Raw genomic sequence first — 27320 nt, 5'->3', positions numbered from 1 at the left:
TTTGTTACAGCCATAAATGTATCTAATTCTATTGCATGGTAGTAAGAAATGAAAGAATGTAACGGATAAAGCAGTGGAACTGAATTTTATGAAGCGCGTTTTTACCATGTTTCACACATCCTTATGAGTCCACTTTTCCCATCCACTGGATTGAATGGGACTCCTCGCGGTGGGGTAAGTGGCCTACCGAAGTTGTCTGACCCGCCCCTCCCCGCCGAAGTTGCGCCTCCTATTCAGCGACTTTCCGCCGTGTGTAATTATGTGTTGATGCCGTCCATCCCATCTTCTGTCTGCTGAAGCAAATTCAAACCAACTTTTTATTTCTAGAGGTACTTTTAAAATGGCTTACACGACCGCAGGCGGGACCAAGAAGAAGGTCTGCTACTACTACGACGGTATGGGACATCCTGAGCGTGTGAATGGGCAGCCCAAACTGAGCCATCTGGCAGGCTAACGCTAGCCTGTGTAGCTGTGTAGCTGCTGGTGAATGTATACTGTTTAACACTAGCAGGCTAACGAGTAGGCGCTAATGACCATCGTTTGAAAGGTCTCCGCGGTGCAAAGAGAGTATTCGTGTGTTAACTGTTATGAGTAAAAGTTTAAAAAAAATCACCTTACTTAAACCGAGCCAGAGAAAAGAGGAGGGCTTCGGTTAAATTAATGTTGAGAATTAGCGACACAAGCACTCATTGTCACGATTGTATAACTTATAGTTGCAGACGTAGATCGGGCTTTGTGCACCGCGTTACCTCTGTTAAATCAAAATGATTAGGAACTGATGAGTCGCCGTCAGAGTTACATTCGTAAAAATAATAAAGCAAAATGTGCCACTGTTACACAATTAAGTGCTCAGGCCTTATTGGAGCGTATCACGGTGTTGTCTAACATCACACTCTCTCATAAGAGAAACCACTTATTTGTATTCCTCGTGTACAAGGAACATAGTAACAGTATCTTGTCAGAGGTTTGCAGAGACTTGCAGTAAAAACTAACTTTGTTCACACATAGCCCTGCATTCAGTTTACATGTACTAGAACTAGAACCGTGCATTCAGTTTTCATCTGAATATTTAACAGTCAAATGCTGTGTTATTGTTGTTTTTACGTTGCTTTTTATGTCTCACTAAAAACAACAACCCAGTTGTTTTTTCTCTTTTCTACTTTGCGTGCTATTCCTCTGTTCAACCTGAAGTTGCATTTGTTCTTGCACCCATGTTCTGGGAAGGTGGCTACAGCCCCATGAACTTTATACCTTTTAATAATATTGGCAACTGAGATCAGCAGTACATTCATAGTCTGAAGGAGGTGTAGTGAGCTATTGTAGGATAACTGCATGTGCAGGTAAAATTGAAGTAAACATCACTGTTTGACCTGCACAATCTTGTGATCTACTTCTTGGTGGTAAGCATCCATAGTTTTTCAGTTACATTAAAAATGCTTGAATTATACTTATGGTATTACACCGTGAATGATGTTGCTGTTGTTCCCCGCTGTTGTTGTGTTGAGAAAAACTCGGTTTTCCCTTTGCTTTTCTGTTATTTGCTGTTCTAGCATTATGTTTGTGTCATGCTAGTTGCTAAGTTAGCAGCCACAGAATACCTCAAAGATGTAAAACAGTTAATACCTTAACATATGGGGGTTTCATTTGGTCTTTTTGTTTGTGGTCAGGATTAGAGCAGGAACAGCCAAGAATTAAGGGGGGAGAGAAACACAGTACACAATTGGCAGGTTGTTAATTTTGATGAAAAGTACAAAATGTGCTGTTTTTATAGAATGTGTAAATAAGTGTAAACTCTCTTTTGTTGCTCAGACAGAACCTGAAAAGCATCCATTTTTATTTTCATTTGCAGCTTAAATGAATAATTATTATCGGATGGAAATGTGTTTCTTATCTTGTTCCTTTTGTCTTTGCAGGTGACATAGGAAATTATTACTATGGACAGGGGCACCCCATGAAACCACATCGTATCCGGATGACCCACAACTTACTTCTGAACTATGGACTGTACAGGAAGATGGAGGTCTATGTATGTTTTCCAAGCATGTGACACTAAGCATACCATAGGTTCTGGCCTTCCTTGTTGTAGTTTCCAACCAGCTTGTATGTCTTGTGTTTCAGAGGCCACACAAAGCCACTGCAGACGAGATGACAAAATATCACAGTGATGACTACATCAAGTTCCTCCGATCCATACGACCAGACAACATGTCAGAGTTCAGCAAACAGATGCAGAGGTGTAAGTCATTGTGTCCTCTTTGGGACATTACAGAATTTTGTGTACTATTCCAAGTACGAAATACAAGGAGCTCCTCTGCCCTTCTGTTTCCATTCATACTGCTCAAACAAAATTTTGAACACCTTCCTGTTTTTTGGTTTCCTATTTATTTATGTATTTATTTACTCTGCAGTCAATGTTGGGGAGGACTGTCCAGTATTCGATGGCTTGTTTGAGTTCTGCCAACTGTCTGCTGGTGGTTCAGCTGGTAAGTCGTGCTAATGATGAATCAGATGTTGCTAAGCGGTCATATAAAAGGTCTTGATAAGTCAGTTGAGTCAAGCAATCTGAATATTTATGTTAAAGATATACTGTGACACAGTTTTATTCATTCTGTTGCAACTCTGGAGGTGTTAAATAGTCTGTAGTAGGGTTGTCAAAAAATAGATACTCAGATCCTAACTGACACTAAAACTGACGATTGGATTAGTTACTCATTTATAGCAGTATCAGTACCCACAGTACTGTCTTTGCCTCTGCTAGTTGACACACTACTTCCCACAGAACCACAGCAGACAAGCAGGAACATGCACCACGTGATGACATTCACAACACTCACAATATTTTGTGTGAAACATCAGGAAGTCATTGAGCTCCTGTTTCAGCAACATTAGACCTATCTGTAACAACAGTCCTGCCTATCTGTAACATTAATAGACACTGCCAATTTAACAGAATAACACAATTATTTGTATCTAAAAAGTCTTGTGGTTCTCAGTCATTTCTACATTGTCTTTGGAAGGATAATATTCCTAAAGAAATTACTGTCTTTGGAATAAGAGGTCAGGATTGAATCCCCTACAAAAATGAATCCTAATCTTGTCTTGTGTACCTTTGTGAACCACCTTTGTAATCCTGAGGATTTGGTGGGACTCCTGAAGTTCCCTCACTAAACCCCAAATCCTGCTTTGCGGTACAAGTTACAAGCACTGTGTTTGTCGACAAGTCATCAACCAGAGTAGAATGAAACATGATTTGTATAGTTAGCACCAACCATTTTTATAAATAGTCCTCTATAAAAGAACAGACAGAAAGCTGTAATTGCTCATGTATGACCTCATTACTGTCAGTCAAATCCTTGAGAAACAAAGTCAGTGCAGTGTTCATTAGACTGAGGCAGTAAATTCTTTTTATTGTCACCTGTTCCCGGAGAGCACAGTTACAGGAACAAGTTCTTGGCTTTCAGTCATCCAGCTGTTTCAGTGCCAGCCTTGACTAAACATTTTTCCGGTTATGACAACAAAGTTAGACTAAGTGACTTATTGATTAACTCATCAGATATATATCAGTTTCTTTACAAACCGCATAATCAAACATGTTTCCTGTTGTGTACAGCTGGCTCAGTGAAGCTGAACCGACAGCAGACAGACATTGCAGTGAATTGGGCAGGAGGACTCCACCATGCAAAGAAATCGGAGGCCTCAGGGTTCTGTTACGTCAATGACATTGTGCTGGCCATCCTGGAGCTGCTCAAGTGAGAATATTTCCAGCTTTGTTTCCCATCTACATATAAAAATTCATTAAATGAAAGCAGGTGAAAGACCCATTTCTCACAGCATTGTTTCTATGCAGTGTTTGTACTCATCCGAGCTCTGTCTGTGGCCCTCTTTACCAGGTACCACCAGAGGGTGCTGTACATCGACATAGACATCCACCATGGAGATGGAGTGGAGGAGGCCTTCTACACAACAGACAGAGTTATGACTGTGTCCTTCCATAAATATGGGGAGTACTTCCCTGGAACTGGTGACCTTCGGGTGAGCCTTACACTCTTCCTTCAGCTGGTTACTAAGAAGTCATAATTTCTTAATTGAAAACAGCAAAACTCTGTATGATGATATCATAGGATAGTTTTGCATTTGTGTGAGTATTTATTTTTTGTTTTTGTTCATGGAAAGATATAAGGGCTTTGTTAATTTGGTGCAGCTAACACATGCATTTGTACACTGCTGAGGAGTCTATACTTGGAGATTATTCAGTATGCACTTTTTTGTCTTTTTTACCTTTAGGATATTGGAGCTGGAAAAGGCAAATATTACGCTGTCAACTTCCCACTGCGGGATGGCATAGATGACGAGTCATATGAGCAAATCTTCAAGCCTGTGAGTTCCACAAACGCTTGTTTTCCACTGCAAATATAACTGACCCTTTAAAAGTCACAGCACTTCGTTTGTTTGCTCTTCCCAAATGGTCTAAAAGTCTGAACTGATCCAGAAGGAAATGATTAAATAGTAATATATATATATAATTTAGGGATGTCCGCAACTAGTTGCCCAGCTGACTACTCGTCGCTGTCGTCACTAGTCAGTACCAGACTTGCTAGTCTAATTGTTATACTTGTTAAAATTTTAATTGATGCCCAATGGTGCCATCTGCCACCAGGTGGCAGATTGTTGTTGGGAAACGCCATGAATCTGTCAATCTAGGCCAGTGTTAGGCAACTCCAGGCCTCAAGTGCCGGTGTCCTACAGGTTTTAGATATCACCCTGGATCACACCTGAATCACACTACCAGGCCTCTAGAGAACTTCAAGACATTTTGAGGAGGTATTTTAGCCATTTAAATCAGCTGTGTTGGATCAAGGACACATCCAAAACCTGCAGTACATCGGCCTTTGAGGCCTGGAGTTGCCTACCCCTGATCTAGGCTAACATTATTAGAATGAGATCGCGGATACAGCTGGAGGAAATTAGCTTTCTCTGACAGGATGCAATAGGGTGATGAGTTAGATCATCTGGGACGACTTCAGAGTAGAGTCAACGCTCCTCCATATTGAAAGGAGATGGCTAAGGCTGTCGCCTCCAGGGTAAGGTGTTCCAACCGGGCGTTTATCTGGGACATGCTTGAGAGATTACGTCTGGGAATGGCTAAACGTTTCCTGGATAAGCTGGTGGAGGTGGTGAGAGGGAGGTCTGGGCTTCCCTGCTGGTTCCCCGACGACCCAACTTTAGATTTTCTTAGTTTTGTTTCTTAGTTTTAGACTAGTGGGGCAGTCTAATTTTTTTCCCACGACTAGTTGACTAGGAAATTGATCACCAGGAACATCTCTAATATAATTAATAATTAAATATATTGCTGGGGGGAAAAAAAACAACAGATAAAATAATTGTATTTTCAAAGGCAAACCAATAGAGAATTATCATGTTGTCTTTTAGCTCACTGTTCTGATTTTAATTGTAGCTACAGCAGGCAATTCAAATCTAAAGTACTGTAGTCACATAGGAGACAGATAGCTACTCTTGTTTTTTTTATTGATGCTTGCAGCTGGCACTCTGTAACATTTATAGGTGTAAGTATTTTCTATTCTTCTTTTCAGATGCACAATTTGTGTATCTAGTGTGAATCTATTGAAACAGCGTGCCAGCAGAAGCATTACAGTGCAATAGTAGTGACATGTTTTTATCCTGTGACACAGCGTAAGTCAAATATTAGCACAAAATTAGCTTAGGCAGTGTTTTCACAAGCATGTTGTTGCAAAATTCTGTGCTTTATTGGAAGATGTTGAAGCAGCCCCCTTCTTAGATACAAAATTTGTGTTGCATGGCTCTTGCTCTTAGACGCACACGGGCTTGTGTCGTCATTATGTTTAAAAGAAATTATGGTGCTTCCTTACGTCTAAACAATTAGAGATAAATATAAAGGTGTTGACAAGGAGTCACAGATTTTTCTACTTTGATTGCGTAGGTGATGGCTAAGGTGATGGAGATGTACCAGCCCAGTGCTGTGGTTCTTCAGTGTGGTGCAGACTCTCTCTCAGGAGACCGCCTCGGCTGCTTTAACCTCACCATCCGAGGTAAACATACTCAGTACAGTAATGCTGAATGGTGTAATAAAGTGATGTCACAAACCACACTGAATGTCTTGCATTTTGTGTGTTTTTCCTGGGTTTTTTAATCCTAAAAGGGCATGCCAAATGTGTGGAATACATCAAGTCCTTCAACCTGCCACTGCTCATGCTGGGTGGAGGAGGATACACCATTCGAAATGTGGCCCGATGCTGGACCTATGAGACAGCTGTTGCTCTGGACACTGACATCCCTGACGGTTAGTCACTTTTTCCATGTCAGTGAATGACAGTAGTTAAAATTGTCTTGGATTTCTTTGCTTTCTTTGTCATACAAGAAAGAAGAAAAAAGCTAAGTTGCAATCTGGTTGACCAAACCGACACTTAATAGGTGTCCTACATTAATAAAAAGAGCGATTAGTTTAACTCGCCACATCATTGAGGTGACCAGGGCTGTTCTTTGTCACTGACTCTTTTCATAGCTTCAATGAACAGAATTTCTAGGTGCAGCCCAGAGTTAGAAGGTCTCAAGTTCGGTGGTCTCAGAATAACCTCTCTGCTTTTTGCAGACAATGTGGTTTTGTTCACTTCATCAGGCTATGACCTCCAGCTTGCACTTGGGTGGTTTGCAACTGAGTTTGAAATTAGTTGAGATGAGAACGAGCACCTCAAAGTCTGAGGCCATGTTTCTCAGGTGGAATTGAATTGAAAATTGAACTGATGGTTGGACAGATCCAAGATGGTTAACACACACATACAGTCCATATGGTTAACTTAAATCTGGGTGCTATTTATTTAGGGCAGCAGTGCTTTATAGCCTTGTTGAGTAGTTGTGCACACCACTTAACTGATATATTATCTAATTATTACTTAAAGTAGAGCCTGCTGAGGCTGAAATAATCTGGGTGTATAAAGACCTCTATAGCCTTCTCTTGATCTCTGTGTGAAGTTAGAGACTGCGGACTACATTAGCAGTTACTAGCTTCTTAAGAATTGGTGCCAGAGGAGTGTACTATGCTTGCCATAGACAAGCTTGACTCAACAAAGCCTAAAAAACAAAATAAATATCACTGCAGGACCATATGTATATTCTTTTTAAATTTTGCAGGTATAGATCAAATAAGTGGAGCATGTCAAACAGTGATGCTGGTCATTTAAAGTTTAATGTGTGTGTCTGTAGCCTGCAGTGTGGGGCTTGTTGGAGGTGATAGAGTTTTTAGTTAACTTCACCTCAGGGAAGGGCCAACCTGCTTCCTGCCTTTGCTCACAAGGAGCTGAGTCAGCAGACTGTCAGATTTCCACATAAAGAGGGGGGATGTAATTAGGGCATGGAATGGGACAGCAGTTCTCTTAACGGGATTTCAACACATTAACTAACCTCCCTACACATTTCTCTTCATCTTGCCCTCACTCATGATCAGTGTAGCTTATAAAGCTTCAATAAATCTGGTAGCACCCCTTTTTCTTTTAACGTGATTCCTCATTTAACAGATTTTCTCCAGCAGTTTTTTTTTTCTCATCTCAACGATGTTTCCTTTGTAGAACTGCCATACAATGACTACTTTGAGTACTTCGGGCCTGACTTCAAGCTCCACATCAGCCCCTCCAACATGACCAACCAGAACTCACAGGAATATATGGACAAAATCAAGTATGTCAAATGTGAAACTATTTGTTTTCTTTCTAGAACTGCCAGAATTCCAAGCCTAGAACTGCTGGAGATTTGGAATAATTGTGGAAAAAGAATGTTATTGACAAGTTCAAAATACATTTTGGACAGTGTGGTATTAGTTTAATTAAAATAAAGAAGGAATGAAAACAGATTGAACTTAGAAGCTGACCTCACAGTTGGCTAACTAATAAATGAATTGTTGTAAAAGTTAGATAGTCAATGTCCACAACTGGACCTGCAGCTTCTCCACCGTCCACGCTGCCCCACCTCAGTCCGTAGCCCTTCACCTCCTTTGCGCTGATTCTCAGGCCTGAAACCCACCCTGAGAGCCATCTAGTTCGGTGGCTGTGCTCCAGATTTGACTCTTTATTTGCTCAGATTAGTTCTCCACCCTCTGGATTCTCTGCTCATTTCATTTCCCCTGCTCCTCCGTACAGCCAACAATCTGCCCAGTACTCCACACATTCAGACACACTCTCAACACTCTGACGCCACTGCCTGGCAAAACATCTATCACCGACCCATTCAGTTCTACAGTCATTATTCCCCTTATATATTAATCTGTCAGTCAACTCTAGTTAACTGTACTTATATCAGCCTTCATATCAATTCAGCTTTTTCAGTTCTATTCTGTTCTATTTATCACTGAAACACAACAACATCGATTTGAAGTTCTTTAAGACCCACAATAACAGGCAGAAAACGTTGACTTGCTATGAGCAAGCAGCAGTGGAAAGGAAACAACCACCTTCACATTACAATGTCAAAATGTTGCTAGGCTAGAAAAGTGATGTACAACAACAATTGATTAATAAAGAAATTGAAATGCAGATGATCAGTATGTGACTTTTCAGGCAGCGGCTGTTTGAGAACCTGCGGATGCTGCCTCATGCTCCAGGGGTGCAGATGCAAGCCATCCCGGGGGATGCTGTCCCAGACGACACAGTGGATGAGGACACAGAGGATCCTGACAAACGCTTGTCCAGTAAGACGTCATTCGTTTTCACAAAGCATTGGCTTCTATGGCGTGCGTTGCATTTTTGGTTATAGCTTCTTTGGCAAGCCTCTTTCTGCTGTCGTCTACAATTATTTTCTAAGAGAAGATGGGGGAACAGGCACAAAACAGAGAAATAAGAAAAGCCTTCTGAGACACTAAGTGGCAAACAAAGTGGAAAATAAGACAGAGGGCGATGTTATCAGTGCAGTTCTGCAGTATCTTCATTTCTGCATTGTACCACATTGAGTGGGAACACTAAAATTGGAAAATGCCTGCAGTGTTTACCCAGACATGTTTGTAATTTAGACCAGGGGTCGGCAACCCTGGGCACTTGTGCCACAGCTGGCATGCGAAGGGTTAACTGATGGCACGACACGCAGTGAATTAATCTGAGAAGGTGTATTAAAAATAAATGACCAGGCCACCGGTGCACATCGCAAATTAGCTCGCATAGACACATTAGTTGTGCTGCTTCTTAATGACGGTATCTTAGCTAACAATATAGTGTGTAACTGTTGATATAGAGCATTATTAAATTTATTGCTAATGCAATGGTTGATATGGCACAGTGACTTCTGGGGAAATTTTAGATGGCACTCATCATCAGAAAGGTTGCCGACCCATGGGAGAAAGGACCCCAGGTTTGGAAAAAAGGAGCAGCAGTACTGCATATGCATTATTATGCTGTGTTACAACTCACTCACTCAAACTCACCAGAGTTTGGTGTTTGATTGCAGTCCGTGCTACAGATAAGAGAATAGCCTGTGACGAAGAGTTCTCCGACTCTGAGGATGAAGGGGAGGGAGGCAGGAGGAACACAGCCAATCACAAGAAAGGAGCCAAAAGGCCCAGAGTGGACGAGGACAAACAGGAAGGAGAGGAGAAGAAAGCTGGTTGGTTACTCTGATGCTTACTCGATTGTTGTTATTAACAGTGTAACAATGTGTAACACTGGTTGTGATTAAAAGGTTTCTTTCTTCCCCATTTTTCCCACCTTAGATATAAAAGAAGAAGAGAAGACAAAAGACAGCAGTGCTGAGAAGACTGACTCAAAGAGGTGAATGTTTGAATTCATTCACACACCGAGTGTTCTCGCTCCTTTTTAAATGCAGTTACTGCATGCTTTTTCAAACTGAGTATGAGGTTGTGTTGTGCATGACAAGCAGAGCTTTTATATGCACAAATCTGATTAGGGCACAATACTTCAAAGATGTGGAGAGACTGTGGGATTGTTGTCATTTTTCATGAAGTTATTTTTACTGTGACATCAAAACACAAAAGATGCTTCAGAAACTCAAGTGAAAGTCATATTGAGCAAACCAAAGCGCCAGTGCAGTCAGCTGTTGCTCTGATCCTGAGCTGTACCTTGCTCAACCACTGAGCTACCACAGTATGTGCACACATTAGTAGCCTGTTCTAATGTTATATGTAGCCAGTACTTAACTCATCACTGTAGCAACATTTCTGTTGTTTAAACTAATCGATTTTTTCTTCCTCTGCAGTGTGAAAACCGAGCAGACCAGTAGTACCTAAAGTGTTCTTATCCAAAGATCTTAACTGGTGCTGTCCAGCCTTGAGGATCCTGCACTTCCCCGAAACACCATTAAGAAGCATTATATTTATTATGACTCTTCGTTTTCTACTTGTAAATTGTCTCTTTGTGTTGTGTGTCAGTGGTTATCCTGAATTCAGCCCTTGAATTTTCCAGATTTGGTGCTCTTTAAACCATGTGAATCCAATGTGCTTAATCTTCTGAATCAGCTCTTTTGTCGTTAAACAAGGGTTTTAAACCCTTACACGAACCTGTAATGATTTTACAGCTGAATTTTGATATTTTGTTTTTGTCAATAAAAAGTTTTTATACTGTTGTCTTTGAGATTGTTGTTGCAGCTCATCATAGATTCATGTTCTGAACATGTTCAGCCACAAGGGGGCTTTCTAACTCGGGAAAAGGCGTCACAGTACAAGCAATTTATTTCCCAGACACAGGTGGAATGAAGGATTATTACTGGCATGCATATGTAATGCATAGCTTTCATACAGTGTTGCTGTGATGGAAGCCCACCTCAGGCAGTAACTAGGAGTAACTATTGACCCAAACTAGTGAACTTGGTTATTTTCATTCAGTTTCTTCATTCATATAACAAGCTGAATGACAAGGAAGTATTGACCACTTGTCAGTTTCCGGTCTATTATAAATATTTTGCTCATAGTTCTGAGAAGTGGTTTTCCGGAAGAGTATGAATAGTGAATTGCGTATCCTTTTTGCTGGACAACAGCCTGCAGTTGTTTGTTGTAGTTTTCAACGACTCATGCGCATGTCTTCTGAGCAATCCCATTCTTTGACAAATCTCTCAGGCTCCTCCATATTTGATGGTCTTCTGGCATGTACCTTGCTCTTTAGTTCAAAAATCCCTGAAAAGCCTTCAGTTGATCCAAAATGCTGCAGCAAGAGTACTGACAGGGACTAGAAAGAGAGAGCATATTTCTCCTATATTGGCTTCACTTCATTAGCTCCCACTTAAAATTCTTCTCCTTACATGCAAGGTCTTAAATAATCAGGCCCCATCTTATCTTAATGATCTTATAGTACCATATCACCCCATTAGAGCACTTCGCTCTCAGACTGGGCTCACTTGTAGTTCCTAATATTTAAAAGTAGAATGGGAGGCAGAGCCTTCTTATCAGGCCCCTCTTCTGTGGAACCAGCTTCCATTGTGGATTCAGGAGGCAGACACCATCTCTACTTTTTAGATTAGGCTTTCTTCCTGTTAAAAGGGAGTTTTTCCTTCCCACTGTCGCCAAAGCACTTGGTCATAGGTGGTCATCTAATTTGGGGGGTTTTCTCTGTTTTCTTTGTATTATTATAAGGTCTTTACCTTCCAGTATAAAGTATCTTGAGCCAACTGTTGTTGTGTTTTGGCGCTATATAAATAAAACTCAATTGAGATCACCTCAAAGATTTTCAAAGGGGTTTAAGTCAGGGGTTGGTGCAGGCTGGTCAGTAATGTGTGACTTGACCTTGACCCAATTTCAATCCAAATTAAATCAGTTCAAGCTGGTTTTTGATATCAACCATCACATAACATTTGAAGTGAAATATTAAAATCTGTGGACGCTAGCCTGCTAACAAACAGACAAATGGAACCGAGTTGATAACCCCTCCCTTTGGAGGGAGGAAAATTGGTTTGCTACTACATATTTGACACATTCCTCAATTAATCTGAAATCTTGAATCAAGTGTGATGGCCTAGAGAGTTATTTATTCCATTGGATAACCAATGGCACTAACAGATTTTTCCCCAAATTCAAAGAGTCAAAGAGATAAATCTTTTCAATATGAACTTTGCTTTGTGAAAATCTTAAAATAGAAATACACTCTTTCTTGAATTATTTTGCTATAATAAAGACGCTCCAAAACCAGCGTTATATCATTGTTATTATTATTCCTTTTACAAATCCTGACTATGAAATCCTCATGCCTTTCTTCAGCGTCACAAATATAGCCCCTAACAGAATCTTATAATCAGTGTTTAGCAGAGCGATTGGTATTAAATTGTCTAAAACTCTTTTATCTTTGGCAGATTTAGTAACTGTTTCAAGCCTAGCATCCATTCCTTTCTTCTCTGCATATTCTTGTGTGCCAGATAAGAGGGATCGTAGTTCCTTCCCAAAGATAAGGCCATAATCCTGTCTGTCTCTCGAGAACTGTTTAAAGCCGTTTTCGTGTCTGCTGAGCTCAGTTCCTCAATTTCAAGCTCTGACTCACTCAGATGTTTGAAGGAATCCTCAGTACACAGGATGATGTTCTGAATCTTATCAAACACAAACTGTTAATAAGAGAATCAGTAGTGTAATCACCTGCAGTCTGCTATATTACAAGTGGTGTGAACGTTCAGGATATTGCCAATGCAATGGTATTTAAGAGAATATTGAGTGAATGGATGTTTTATGGGCACACATTATGAAGTAATGAGAGGTTATGATGTGCTGTTTAGTGCAGCCATGTTGAACTAATTGTAGTCTAGAAAAAATGAATAGAAAAAGCCCTCTTGCTTGATTTAAAGTGACTCATCGATACTTTTTCTGCCTCTGCTTTTGAGACAATATGCTAATTTGCAGGAATATCAGCAGGTGTTACATCATATTCCTTGGTAAAGTCATTGTTGTTGTTTGTCATTACATGTTTTCAGTAGTCTGGTGCCTCAAGGTTCACACTCTAGATTATTTGAACCAATCGTTCTCCGCGTCGCATTGTTTAATTCTGTGCTCTCCGTCATTCTCCCTTTCAGACTTAAGTTCGTGCCACCTACCTCATCTACATCTCAGACAGCCCAGCCAGAGTGCTATTCAATACTGGACTAGCATTGAAAAGCCTTCAGTTAATCCAAAATGCTGCAGCTAGAATACTTACAGGGACTAGAAGGAGAGAGCATATTTCTCCTGTATCGGCTTCCCTTCATTGGCTCCCTGTTAAATCCAGAATTGAATTCAAAATCCTGCTCCTCACATACAAGGTCTTAAATAATCAGGCCCCATCTTATCTTAATGACCTTGTAGTACCATATCACCCTATTAGAGCACTTTGCTCTCACACTGCAGGCTTACTTGTTGTTCCTAGAATATTTAAAAGTAGAATGGGTGGGAGAGCCTTCAGTTTTCAGGCCCCTCTTCTGTGGAACCAGCTTCCAGTTTGGATTCGGGAGACAGACACTATCTCTACTTTTAAGATTAGGCTTAAAACTTTCCTTTTTGCTAAAGCATATAGTTAGGGCTGGACCAGGCGACCCTGAATCCTCCCTTAGTTATGCTGCAATAGGTGTAGGTTGCTGGGGGATTCCCATGATGCATTGAGTTTTTCCTTTTCAGTCACCTTTTTCAGTCACTATGTGTTAATAGACCTCTTTGCGTTGAATCATACTTGTTATTCATCTCTGTCTCTCTTCCACAGCATGTCTTCTACCCTGTCTTCCTTCTCTCACCCCAACCGGTCGCTGCAGATGGCTGCACCTTCCTGAGCCTGGTTCTGCCGGAGGTTTCTTCCTGTTAAAAGGGAGTTTTTCCTTCCCACTGTCGCCAAAGTGCTTGCTCATAGGGGGTCATTTGATTGTTGGGTTTTTCTCTGTATGTATTATTGTATACAATATAAAGTGCCTTGAGGCAACTGTTGTTGTGATTTGGCGCTATATAAATAAAATTGAATTGACTTACTAGCGGAGTATCCTTGTCTTTACAGGACCCATACCCTGACATAATCTTTAACAACAAAAAAAACAAGGGAAAGTTTCATGATGATGTCAGATATCTGTAGAGATGTTCTGTTTCAGAGAAATTTCAAACTCGATATGTGTCTATATATGTTGATTGTTTTTAGTTAACAAGTTTAGTTTAGGGTTAACTCCACATCTTATTAAATTTCTTTCCTCTGGACTTTTTTTTTTCAGCATTCATCAGTCATTACACAAACTGCCTTTTCAATCTCTTTTCTATTACTGTCCGATTTCTGCTGCTGCTGTGAGCTGATCAAAAACGGACCTGTCCATTTCACATCAAAGGCACCATCTGAAATTCTTCTTTTTATCTCTGAGTAGGTTCTCAGTTATCCAGGTCATGGTAGCCTAAGGAGATTGAAAAAAAAGCCACTGGACTTCTTTTAAGTTTCCGGATAGGAGGTGAAACATCGTCAAGAAACTCAAAGAAGTCCAGTCACTTTTTTCCCAAGCTCCTTAGTCCTCTTTGTGTCGTTCAAATAGATAGATATGACTGCTTGTTAGAAGTTTCAACTTTTGAGGAAGATTCATCACCTACATGAACAGAACTATATTATGTTGTGTACTATATACAAAAAATATATGTGTATTGAAATGCATGTGTGCATATTCAGGTATGTGACCATGGCTGTAGCTCAGGTGGTAGAGCAGGTCAGTTACTAACTGGAAGCTTTGTGGTTCGATCCAAGGCTCCTCCAGTCTGCATGCCAAATATCCTTGGGCAAGATACTAACCCCATGTTGCTCTCCGATGTATGAATAAGCACTTAACAGCTTAGAAAAAGTGATTGGGTGAATGAATTAGTTGCTTTGAGTGCTCAGATAGAGTAGAAAAGCACCATATAAGAACCAGTCCATTTACCATTTGTGTGTATTTTGATCTAAATATGTGTATTGAGATCTGTGTGCGTATTCAGATTAGGGAGTGTGTAAATAAATCTTTAGGCATGCACAGATATCAGTCACAGTTCTCCCAGCCTTAGAATTGGCAATTGTTTTTACACCTGACCTTTGTTATACAGCTGCTGTGGCAGATCCACAAATGCATGTAGTGATCTACAAATGCAGACAGTTATCTGTCAGTTAGGGTTTCATTAACCCTGAGCTCAGACTCACACACTCAGGTTTCCAGCAATGCTTAGAACATACCAACATATGTGGCGTATTAACGGCTATATGATTAGGCTCCAACCTTGTTGTGGTTTAGAGAGTTGTTATTATGTCCAATGATGATAAGGCTAACCACGGTAGCATTCCCATTGAAAGAAAACTGGATTACTGAAAATTACATTTTGTGGATGTGGCCTGTGTCCTCAGTTCAAAGTACATAAGGTATAATAAATGTACTAATATCCATGGATTATATAACACTGCTGTAAAAATGTAATTTGACATTGAAGAATGTGGTTTATTCAAGATTTTGTATTCTAATTAAATCCACAGATGAAGGATCAGTTCAGTCAATAAAGCAAATACCAGTCTGCTAGGGTTTTTTTATTGTTGTATTTTATCAGTAAGTTTTGCATAAATGTGTAAATAAAAGTTAAGTTAAGGAGACCTTTCCTTTCGCTTCATTCATGATCTAGTGATGTGTGATTAAGTGAAGGTTTAAATCTCATATAAATATACATTTAGTCCATCATTTGTAAATGATGATAACTGTTCTACTCTACTTGAGCACTGTGTTTCATACAACATGCCTATTTCACACCTGTTCACATAGCCACTGTTTGAGTGCCTAAGTGCTTTCTAACATTCAAACTCCGATGAGCACACTGGGAAGCAACTCAGAGTTCAGCATCTTGCCGGCAGTGATCAAACCACCAACCTTCCGATTAGTAGATAGGTCACTCCACATATGATTCCCCATGTATGGAAGTTCAAAAGTCTTGTCGATTCTGTGTGGCTCTTCGTGGTGTTACGGCGGGGTGGCCAGGGTGAGTGAATGGACCCAAATGCAGATACAGACAGAGGCCCAGATTTGAAAGTGATAACCAAGCTTCATTTACAGAAAATGTTTCAGTGCTTAGAATACCACACATAAACTGTGACCTATGATGAACACAGGCTTCAGGGAATGGTGGACATAAAGTGAGAGATAAAGGGGGACTTGGTGGTTCAAATGGTGGTGCTCTGAGTCACTGTAAGAGAGGGACACAGCCACTGTCTTGTCAGAATAGAGAGCTAATTTTGGCGTCTTACTGGTTAGCAGGTGGAGCACAGCACGGGAGAGGCGGTCAGAGAGGCCCAGGTGAGTATCCTGTTGGTGGTGAGTCCTGACAGAATGATCCAGTGAATCCCGGAGCACGAGCATGAATCGTGGCTGTGAAGTACTGAGAAGATCTGCATGTCTTCTATCCTGTCTTCCTTCTCTCCCCCAAACCAGTCGCTGCAGATGGCTGCACCTTCCTGAGCCTGGTTCTGCCGGAGGTTTCTTCCTGTTAAAAGGGAGTTTTTCCTTCCCACTGTCGCCAAAGTGCTTGCTCATAGAGGGTTATATGATTGTTGGGTTTTTCTCTGTATGTATTGTTGTAGGGTCTACCTTACAATATAAAGTGCCTTGAGGCGACTTCTGTTGTAATTTTGCGCTGTATAAATAAAATTGAATTGAATTGAAGATCAGTGTTCAGGTGAGCGTGAGTATTGTTGTGGAGAAACGAGGATCCGAGGGATCACTAAAACACGGGGACAGAAGCGAGGTAAGCGTGATGCGATCACTATGAACACACAAGATTACTTGCCGGGCTTTCACTAACGTAGGTTAGCAGAAGATCTGGAGAAGACTTAAATACCGGTAACCAAATCACCATCAGGTGCGGACAGCAGCCGGTCTGAAGAGACTCCGCCTGTTACCTCTCCCTTTGTTATGTGGTGTCTATGTTGTCTCTGCTTCTGTTCATTATTGTGTTGTCCCTCACATCTGCCTGTATCCCACTTTTGTATATCTGTGCTCTGAGACTGTTTCTCCTAGTGTTTTATTTCTGTTTGTACCTGTACTTTAGATTCATTGACATTAAATGCTCGTTTTCAGTTACTCCTACCCTTTGTGTCTCCCAAACTGGGTCCACAAATCCAGAGCCAACACAGCCAACACTCATTTGTTAGTCTATGTAATGCTGATGGAAATTTGCCGCCTTACATCATACAGAAAAAAAGTTACTGCTTTGAAAAATGTAATATTGGAGCAAAAACTTCTGGCACTATGACATATCGTACAAGGCCTCCACCAAGTGGTTTGAGATCTTAAAGGCCAAAAGCAGGTCAGATGAAACAGAAACATGTTACATGTACAATATGACACTGGAATGATGGTAAGCTTCACTTGTTCTGGGACATAGGCAGATATCATAGGAAAAACAATGAATATAGTATTTATATGCACCTAAACACACCAAGTTTCAGCTTTTATCTACAGAAATGCTTTTGCTGCTAGTGACCTAAAGGAAGCAACAGCAGCAAGATGACTTAAATTAATTGTGTTAATTCTTAATTAAGTTCTAATCATTAAGCATGCTTTCGTGTTGTGTACTCCAAATACAGATAATATCATCTGAATGTCCCAAGAAAAACTGACACTGATTAGACCAGGCAACATTTTTACAATCTTCTTGTGTCTAACTTTGATGAGCCCACACAAACCATCAGTTTTACACTCTGATACCTCGAATATCGAAGGAGATGCTCCCCTGCAATACTTTGGTTGTAACAAGTTGATATTTACGTTTCTGCTAGCTTTCTACCAGCTCAAAGCACTCTGACCATTCCTCTGACTGCTGGCATCAACAAGGCATTTTAACCCAGAGTAACATAAGTGTTGCTATTTATGTAGTGCTAGTCCACAACACACATGCCATTTTCTATGTAAGGTAAAGACTCTATAATTAAGACATTCAATAAGCTTTAAAAAAAATCTAGATACTACCGCTGCTGCTATCACAATTGCACATTGTCTATCTAGTAGGATGCAAGGCTGAGGTTAGAGGTCAGATGAAAAACCTGGGACCTGCAGATGGGAATTTGGGTATGATGAAAATGTGACTCTTCCAAGTACAGCACGGTACTACAGCTGATAAAGAGCTCTAACTCATCCCCCTTTACTGCCTTTTGAATATGGACACCAGCTTATTGGGTTTTCTTTACAGAAAGAATATTTTGTACAAAATGAAATCTATAATACTGACACCGTTTCCTCATTTGTACAAAGGGACAGGAGTGCTCTTATAGTTAGTATATGTGGCACCTACACATGTATGATAACAACAACTGTCATTTCCTTTAAGAATTTCTCGGTGGGAAAACTCACCACAGTACTGAAGCGGCTTTTAGTTGGTTCCTAGAAATGTAATTGTGTGTTTTTGCCACAAGAGGGAAGTGTGGACAAGTTGAAAGGAAAGTTGCTCTTCCTCAAACATGCAATGTAACAAGATGGCAGGCCTTACTGCATATATTTTATGTTGTCTCAGATGTAGCTCTTTGACACATCGCTTCTGGTGCAACTGAAGGATATATTATTACTGCTGGGAAGCAGCAAGTTGCAGTTTATATATAATAAACTGTGAATCTAGCACTTATTTTGTATTTTTATACAGAGGAAACAAGGAAACCAAGTGAGTTTTAAATTATGAACCTGATTTAATACTGTGGTTTTCTTACAAGATAAATGTGGAGAAATGAGGTGTAAGAATGTGTGACTGAACAGAAAAGAAAAATGGGAAATTATGTTTATTATTAAAGTGAATCCTGCAGACTGAGCATGACTCAAGTCTCCATGCTCAAATGTCTGCATAACCAATGGTTTGTAATGTTAGAAAGACAGTCGGTCTTTTTAGTGCCATTGTGTAATATGCAAACGCCTGCACAGCAAACTTGTACCACAGAAAATCTCTTCATCAAGAATGTGTTTGTAAATATGATGGTAATCTCAGAGAACTGCATATTACTGAATACTGAGAACCATTCTTGTCCGGGCCATCCCAGACAAGCTGCATGTGACAACAAGCTTAAAAATGTTAAACACAACCTGTTTCAATTAGTTAGTAAGATAACATATATATATTTATTGGGGTTTTTTCATTTGGCGTGACTTTCATCTGAGCAACTACATACCATAGGGCTGATGTTTTAGATAGTAACATGAGCAATGTTAACCTTGACAACAATAACATCTAGTTTAAGATGTGACAAAGAACATCATAGAAGCTAAAAAGGATGAGCTTCTCATTCAGTTAGTTTTAATAAGTTGCATCTGCTTTGTGTAAAACCTAAAGCTAAAGCAAGACTCGAGCAAATCCTCAAACATTAAAGCCTCCAGCTTTCTGTTGCTGCTGTAGTTTTTATTAGTGAGCTGTTGTGAATGATGAATAAAAAAGTGTACTTGAATATTTTACATCATAATAATCTTTTTTTCCCCAAAGACTTCTCAGTTACCTGCACTCATCAGTGACTGTAGAAAGACCAGCTTTTTACTAACAGAGAAGAAGGTACACATTATATTTTTGCAGAATTTACAAGTTTTTCTCAATAAAAAGCCATTCGAGTCAACACGTACACACCTTTACTTTTCCGATAATGCTCCACAGCGTAGTGCTTTTGACCTCAGTCACAGTGTCTCGCAGTTATCTAAGGCTCGTCTTTGATGCCAACCACTTCCTGTAATTGAAAGGCATATGCCTCTGCTGCTCCCCTAGGGTGTGCTGGGTCAGGCGTAACTCCCTCCAAATGCAGAACCTTCTGTAGTAGAGTTTTAAAAAATTCCCCTTCAGAGGATTTTTGCCAGTTCATCAAAATATCTCAGAAAGTGATATTTTGAAGTGAAAAAATGCATGAATATGGTAGCCAGGAGCGACCAGCACTGGCCCCTGCTGACTGACAAAGCTGGGAAAGCAGTCTGTCAGTGTAAGGCTGGTGTGGACGTGAGTGTTTCTGCAGAGTCTGCTGCCTTACATGTAGACCTTGAAGGACTGTCATACTTTTTCTAGTGATTTCAAAAACTCCGCCCTACTCACACACTGCACAGCATTACCATCCACCTGCTTTATCCCTCTGGTTGAGGCTAGATTGAGTCTTTTATTATTGTTGCAATGAATAGTCTTAAAAAATCCCAGTTAAAGATGTATTATGGTGAACATATTTAATAGATTAAAAATATTCAATGTAATTAGATTTGATTTTCAAAAAAATAATTCCCCAAAACTATGTAGATGGTGATAATCCTGGTACCAGAGGCAGTTTGACTGATCAACATGTCTAGGAGGAAACAGACATGCATACACTATGATCATTATATTCAGATTAGTGATAGTAGCAGTAGCATTATTATTATCATATTATAATGTAATTCAAATTCTGAATTGTTAGAACTTTATGGCATATAAATGTGATTTTATTACACTGTGATAAATCAGCAGGTATGAAAACCCCACTCTCTGACCAATCAATTCTCTAGAAATAGCGTCACCATTTGTTGGAGATCCCTTGGACCTCTGTGAGGAGAGTAGGAGGGTCTAAAGTTTTTCAGTTGCATCTGAACTCTCAGTGCATCATAGGAAGTCCCCCAGCACCCTAAGGCTATTGCAGACATGGTTCAGGGTCCCTTGATGCAGCCCTATATGTTTTATCAAAGACTATTGTTTTAAGTGCTAAACATACAACTAGAAAGGGTCTCCCAATCCAAAACTGGCAGCTGCCTCCATAGCAGACGGACCTGATAGCTGAAAGTTCTTCCTCTCATTCTTCTTTTAGGAACCAAGTGCTCTGCTAGGATAATAAGGTACTATGAGGTCAAATGAGATGTAGAAAGCCATTGTTGCTAGTATCCCTGGGTGCCTCTTTCTTTGCTGTCTCGGCCTTAGCGCGGCAGCTTTTCCTGCCACCTGTACTTAAACTTTGTCTGTGTTGACTATTAGTGTTTCTGATAATCTCAAGAAATGCACAGCTTATTGCTTTTTGGTTCCATGGACATGTTCAGGTGAATAAGATGCCTCTTTGTGAAAACATCCCTGAGTAGGCCCCTCCCTCAAGCTAAAGAAGCAGAAACCATTGTAGTGAAAGCAATAGTTTCAGAATGCAATTCAAACTGATTATTTTGTTTTATAAAAGATGAAGTTATCAGTTATGTTTCATCCTCACAGCCAAACATATGAGGTGCACAGCTTCTTGACTTGATGACCTCAAATCACCCAAAAGCACATGGACCAATTCACAGACCCCTATTGAAGATAATATACTTAATAAAACAACTGAATTGTTAAGCACTGATTATTGTCGTTATTTGGTGATACCAGCTTCATTCGTCCACACGGTCTGAAGTCTGTTTCTTTAAGTAATACCAGCAGATGCATTTATTTGGTATATGACATCAAATGATGAAGAACTAAGTGATTTCAAGACAATTTTTTTTAAGTATTGGAATCAGCTGTCAAAATAAGATTTGGCTTACCTTGAGGTAGAGAACAAAATCTTTCTTTCAAAGAACAAATGATGACAGATGCGGCTGAAATTTTATTCACATTTATTGTTGCTTTTAGTGTGCTCACAGAAAATTAGAACACCTTAAGCAGAGGAGTTTAATAGCAATTGGTTTGTAAGCAAAGTTACATTCCATCTCTAAGTCAAATTGGTCAAAGCTTCTCCAGTATTTACAAAAGGAAAAAGAGAGCGAAACAAGATGCTACACAAACATTTGCATCTGATAGATTCCTTAACTCGAGTCAAAGACCACTGGAAAAAAACTGCCAGCTGGAATTGAAAACAAACAAAAAAAAAAAACCCATACAGTATATAAACAGTTTACCATTCCACTTATCACAGCTTGGTTTTTTAGTTCAAAATTCCTTAAGGACCTTTTGTGTGTTTGCATGTCTGTATGTGTGTGTTTGTGTTGGTATCATACAAAAACGAGCGGGTGGAAAAAAGAGCAAACATTATGTGCTTCTTGAGATCAAAATTTCATTTTGTACAATAATCACAGTTAAAAAGACCCCCGCCTATACATACTTACATTTTTATTAAGGTCATAAAACCAGCAATAAACAATAAAGCCTATACAACTTGTATTTCTACGGAATCACTGACAGCTAATGAGAAGTGAAACGCTCCTATGGTTTTATATGACTTCCTAAAAACCTAACTCTGGGACTTGTTGCCTTGTAAAAACGATTTTAGTGTTGTAAACCGTATGGTGGATATAGATTTCGGTCTTGACTGCTCTTGATTATTGCCTGTAGCACATTTCCCAGGACAGCCCCACCCACCCAGATGTCCTTCCTGAACCCTCCCCCACCTCTTCATTTACAACTGTACCCTGGTCCCCTTCATACCATGGGCATGTCCATACTTTTTGTTTATATTTTGTATAAAAAACGTAATACTGATGTAAAAATATATGGCAGAGTGTGGATGTATTTAATCAGTTGTACATATTGAGGCCAACCCATCTCCACAGCCTGCTGGAATGCTAGTAACAAAGGGCCGAGATGGGTTTTGCGTAAGGGGAGAATGGAAACTAAAAATAAAGAAAAAGCTTTAAAATATCCCTGGTTAAAGAAAAGTTCTTCAAAGCCATGATGTGGCATCTCTCCAAGCAGGGAAATGTTCTTTGATTATCTTTTTTTTCCTCCTTAAAAAAAAAGAAAAAGAAAAGAAAAGAAACTTTCTTCCACTTTCAGCTTTTATTCAGCAGCCTCAGTGGGAGCAGCTGGAGCTTCTGCTGATTCTGCTTCTTGTGAAGCTGAGGGAGCCTCCTCTGTTTTGGGCGCCTCCTCGGCCACAGGTTCAGCCGACTTCTCCTCTGCCTTTGGCTCTTCTGTGGCTGGGGCCTCCTTGGCCTCCTCTGCAGGCTTTTCTGCTGCTGGTGCAGCCACCGCCGCTGCCTCCTCCTCCGGCTTGGCCACTACTTCCTCCTTGGGCTGCTCAGTGGCAGGTGCAGCCTCGCCTTCAGCAGGCTTGGTCTCCTCGTCAGCAGCGGCCGCTGTTGCCTCTGCGGCCTCGGCTTTGGGCTCCTCTGCAGGTGCCGCCGCTGCAGCTGCCTCCTCGTTCTCGGCCCCATCGCCCGTCTCCTTTTTGGACTTCTTGAAGGAAAAGCCACTTAGCTTGAAGGATTTTTTGAAGGAGAATTTCTTCTTCTTCTTCTTCGGGGTCTCGGTGCTGGTAGAAGCTGCGGCACCATCCTCAGCCTTGGCAGCTGCCTCTCCTTCAGCAGGAGACGCTGCCTCTACCTTCTCTGCATCTGCAGCCTCCTTCTCAGTGGGGGCAGCCTCGGCTTTCTCTGTCTCCTCCTTAGGGGTGTCCTCGGCTGTTGCGCTACCATTGGCTTGCACCTCCTCTTTGCCGTTCTCGTTTTCGGCTGCAGCAGGAGAGGCATCTCCATTGGCTTTAACATGTCCGTTTTCCTAAAAAAGAGAGACAGAAGCTGTTAATGTCATGCACAGAGCTGGTCCGCTGTAAGTACAGTGCCAGTGGTGAGCAGCAGGGGCAGCAGACACCATCAAACTTCAGCCCAGGCTCGGTTTCTCATTTTCACAGCAAAAACAGTGGAACACGTCTAATAACCGCCATCGAGCTATGTGGATACACCACACATAAATATGTTATGAGGTAGCAGCTTCCTGTATTTTTTTCACCCAGAATTTCATTCACATCCTGAACACGAGAGAGCAAGGACCGCAAGGGGTCGCTACGTGGCCGTTCCACAGCAAGCCAGCTGCTCATTAAAACAGCAGCTGCTCTTAGTCTCCCACATGACCGCGAGCAGAGTTCAGACGCAATTTCTTTTTATATTTAGCAAATCTAAACGAACTTCTGAATTACGGTCTCACCTAACCTGTGAAATCCATCTAAAAAGAAAAAAGAAAACGTAGGCTGCTTTCTCTCCGGGGCGCACCGCTGGCCTCCTCCCCAAGCCTCTGCCCCCCCCCCCCTCCTGTGTGATAGCAGGCTGCCATCTCCACTTTCCAGCCGAGCATCTGTAACAAAAGGCGTGGTGCTCCGAGCGCACGGAGCCTTTGTTGGCCGTCGTGCATCTCGCCTTATTCAGCAACTTCCCAAATAACCTCATCCAAAGCTACAGCACCTCGTCATCGTCTTAAAATGAAGAATTAAAGTCAAACTCGGCGAGAAGAAATTGAACACGACTCCATTCTTGTCTTTTGATTGGCAAAAACCCGAGCAAATAATCTCAATCTATTAAACTGCTTTGTTTTGATTGATGACCTTAAAAGAAGAAATCCGCGCGCATTTCCCCTGATAAACTGCAGGAATCAAATCATCCGTTAAATTAGTTGAATCTTTTCTTTCTACATTTAATACCCGTTCAATTCATCCACAATTACGCACGGATGGCGCCCCCAGTGCTCAGCTTCCCCCCTCCCTCCCTTTCCACAACAACCAAATTGTCCCCTGACGGATGTTAAAATATCATTTACCTGTCCGTTGGTCTTGGTGGGTGAAGCTGCCGCCTCTCCTGGCTTTTCAGCCGCGGTTTCAGCATTTCCAGCTGTCTTGGACAATTGCGCTCCCATGCTTTTCGCTCCAACAAAGAAACTCGACCGATCCAAAAAAGCGAACAAAGACCCACAAGCCTCTTTGTTGAAACGCAAAGCTCTTCACTGGTAGCCCCCTCTCGCTCTCCCACTGTGTGTGTGTGTGTATGTGTGCGCGCGCGCACAAAGAAAAAGTTCACAGGGAAAATGTAAAGCAAACTCCAGTCAGAGTGTGGAGGATTCTTCAGCAGAGCAGGAGAAAGCTGGCAGGTGAGATGAAGTAATAAAATCCCAGGCTGGTGGCCGTGTCGCTGTAGACAGGCTGCAAAATGGAGAAATTTCCCTTGTTGCTAATAAGACGTGGGGTCCAACGCCCAAGTGCAGGGATGAATGGGCGCTCCGAGCGATGACGGCACCGCTCTTCGGTTCGGCCAATTACAGCTTCCACTCAGGGCTTGGGCGGGGTTTAGGGAGGGAACAATAGACGGCAGCGCTGCACTCAAGGTACAGAGGAGTAACTGAAGTTAGCTACATTTATGTGACGTCTCACTTAACCAAGACATCACTTGTTTGCATTTAAATGGAAAATGTCTTTAAAATAAATATATAAAGTGTGCGTTTGGCAACTAAGATGTGAATATTGTGCCATGAAGGTGCCAAAATTTAGTTTAGCTCAAACAGGTGAAGCAAGTGTTGCTGTTTTACATTTGAGACACAAAAAGTCAGATCACCTAACCAAAGCTTTTACTTGGATTGACCATCCAGGCATATTAGCAGCCACCCAAGGATGTGTTTTTTTTTCTTGTTCTTTGTTTTTATCTGTTGATTGGACAACAGTATCCACCATTGATTTATCAATATGACTAGGTTTTGACCAAACGGAAGTTTTGAATGGATTTAAATCACATCTTGACATTATATATGGATGTAAACACCTACTACCTACAATCTACTAATGGTAGTTGAACTACACAGAGCAGAGACCATTTCTGTCTGATAGAAAGTCAGAGGTGGAATATTACCAAAACAACACCACGAGACAAAGGTGACAATCAGGTTTGGGTGGATTCAGGAACTTTCCCAACAAACAACAAACACCTACTGTACGTGTGTGTGTGTGTGTGTGTGTGTGTGTGTTGGGAGGGTGGTAACATGTGCATGTATATAGAAAGTTGGGGGCTGGGAGAGTACCAGCTGCAGTCTTGTTGACGACCGTGCGGTGTGCCCCATGGGGGAGGTTGAGAGTGTTCAAACAGGTCCCTCAGCACACATTTGCAATGCAAATCCATTACAGAGGCAAAGGCAACTGTCCTCAGCTCACTGAGATGGAAGCAGAGCTGGCAAAGCTAGTTCTGTACAGTAACAGGTGGGCTTCCTGGAGCAGTTTCAGTTTCCCGGTTTTTAAAATGTTATCAAGTGCAATGCAAAGCAGTACTTCCCCCCCCCCCCCCAGAAATGCAAACCATAGAGTTAACTCAGGTTTTCAGAAGATCCGTGATCACAATGTTGAGCAGGTACCTAATATTATTCATAACAATATCAGTAATATATCATCATTTACATGTACTTTCAGTACTATTCATACTGATTTAGAAGTGCTCTTTCTGAGTTAACTTGCCCCAATCACTTGCCCCAAGCTATCAGTGTGAATGTTAGACCCCATTCCTACAAGACTGCTAAAAGATGCCCTACCATTAATTATAGTTATAATTTAATTATAACTTTCATCTTAAATATAAGTAACACTGTGCGGAATCTTGGAGTCAATTTTTGACCTGGAGTTGAAATTAAAATACTTCTCACATGTTGAATAATCAAGTCCAGTGTTATCTTAAAGACCTCATAGTAACATATCACTCCAATAGAGCACTTCACTCTCAGACAACAGGCTTAGTTGTGGTTACTAGGCTATTTAAAAGTAGACTTGAGAGCTTTTAGCTTTCATGCCCTTCTTCTATAGAACCAGCTCCAAGTTTCCCATCAAAATACCTTTTAATTAAAAAAACAAACAAACCCAAACCACTAAATAGTAGTTTTCTGAAATTCCCAGGTTTCGTTGTTTCAGATAAGAATAGTTCTGTGTCTCATTCTCAGACATCTGGCAAAGCATGTGATTATAAAAAAATCCCCTTGGAATATTCAAAAACTTTTGTAGAGATTCCATATATGATAAATCAGAAACTCTTCATTTACAATTCAATTTGTTGTGGGGAAATGTTTAAAAACCACACGAGGTCTAGTGGCTAAAACACTATCAAATCTTTCTTATGTGGGAACACTAACATTTGTATTTAACAGGGAAAACCCACAAACATTCACAGGCTTCCTTATAATTCCTCATTTGTCATTGAACATAAAAAAAGATTTACAGAAAGAAGAACTAATACTTGTGCAGTCTCAGAGCTGTTGCATTGTTTTTTATAATCCACATTTTAAATTCCCCTTTTGTCCATATAAACTTTTTCATTGCTATAACTGAGCAGCTAGACATGCCCAGTGGCGCCAACTGGTGCAAGCTTTTCCATTTCAAAACCTCAGCTTCAGTCAGTGGTTGTACCCAGTTGGTGTTTCAGAGCCACAACCAATGTGGACAAGAGTATTAAGTGTTAAGTTAGCACTAGCAGTCTTGGTTAGCAGGTATGTCTATCCACTAAGGAAATGAACTGGTGAGAGTAGCGTATGATGATATTAGACTAGTTGCCCTGAAGCACTTACAGGAGCTTAGTTGAAAAATTAGCGACAAGTGGCTATCTTACCTATCATGGTCTGTAAAAATAGGTCAGATAATGCTATTTGTTCTAAAGTGACGTCAGCATAGTGAAAGGAATAGAGAGGGCCACGCTGG

General features: G+C 40.9%; 2 protein-coding genes across 2 annotated transcripts; one reads left to right on the top strand and one right to left on the bottom strand.

The window, feature by feature from the left end:
* The first annotated feature begins 31 nt into the window (after positions 1-31).
* LOC146372360 (histone deacetylase 2) lies at positions 32-10604 on the top strand. The gene is made up of 14 exons (XM_084952963.1): positions 32-395; positions 1914-2026; positions 2119-2236; positions 2409-2483; positions 3611-3749; positions 3891-4032; positions 4285-4377; positions 5960-6068; positions 6179-6319; positions 7602-7710; positions 8586-8716; positions 9466-9621; positions 9728-9785; positions 10231-10604. Exons 1-14 carry the CDS (start codon positions 341-343, stop codon positions 10259-10261), a joined length of 1470 nt encoding a protein of 489 aa, XP_084809089.1. The 5' UTR covers positions 32-340; the 3' UTR covers positions 10262-10604.
* A 10886-nt stretch (positions 10605-21490) lies between these two features.
* On the bottom strand, positions 21491-24882 carry marcksa (myristoylated alanine-rich protein kinase C substrate a). Its single transcript, XM_084953859.1, has 2 exons — positions 24419-24882; positions 21491-23386 (listed from the first exon to the last, which is right to left on the bottom strand). The coding sequence occupies exons 1-2, from the start codon at positions 24512-24514 to the stop codon at positions 22667-22669; spliced, it is 816 nt and encodes a 271-aa protein (XP_084809985.1). The 5' UTR covers positions 24515-24882; the 3' UTR covers positions 21491-22666.
* Positions 24883-27320: the final 2438 nt, after the last annotated feature.

Source organism: Perissodus microlepis, chromosome 15, assembly GCF_051167445.1.
Source record: "Perissodus microlepis isolate ML-2025 ecotype Zambia chromosome 15, ASM5116744v1, whole genome shotgun sequence".
NCBI classification, from domain to species: Eukaryota; Metazoa; Chordata; class Actinopteri; order Cichliformes; family Cichlidae; genus Perissodus; species Perissodus microlepis.
This window is presented reverse-complemented; position numbering and strand designations above follow the sequence as displayed.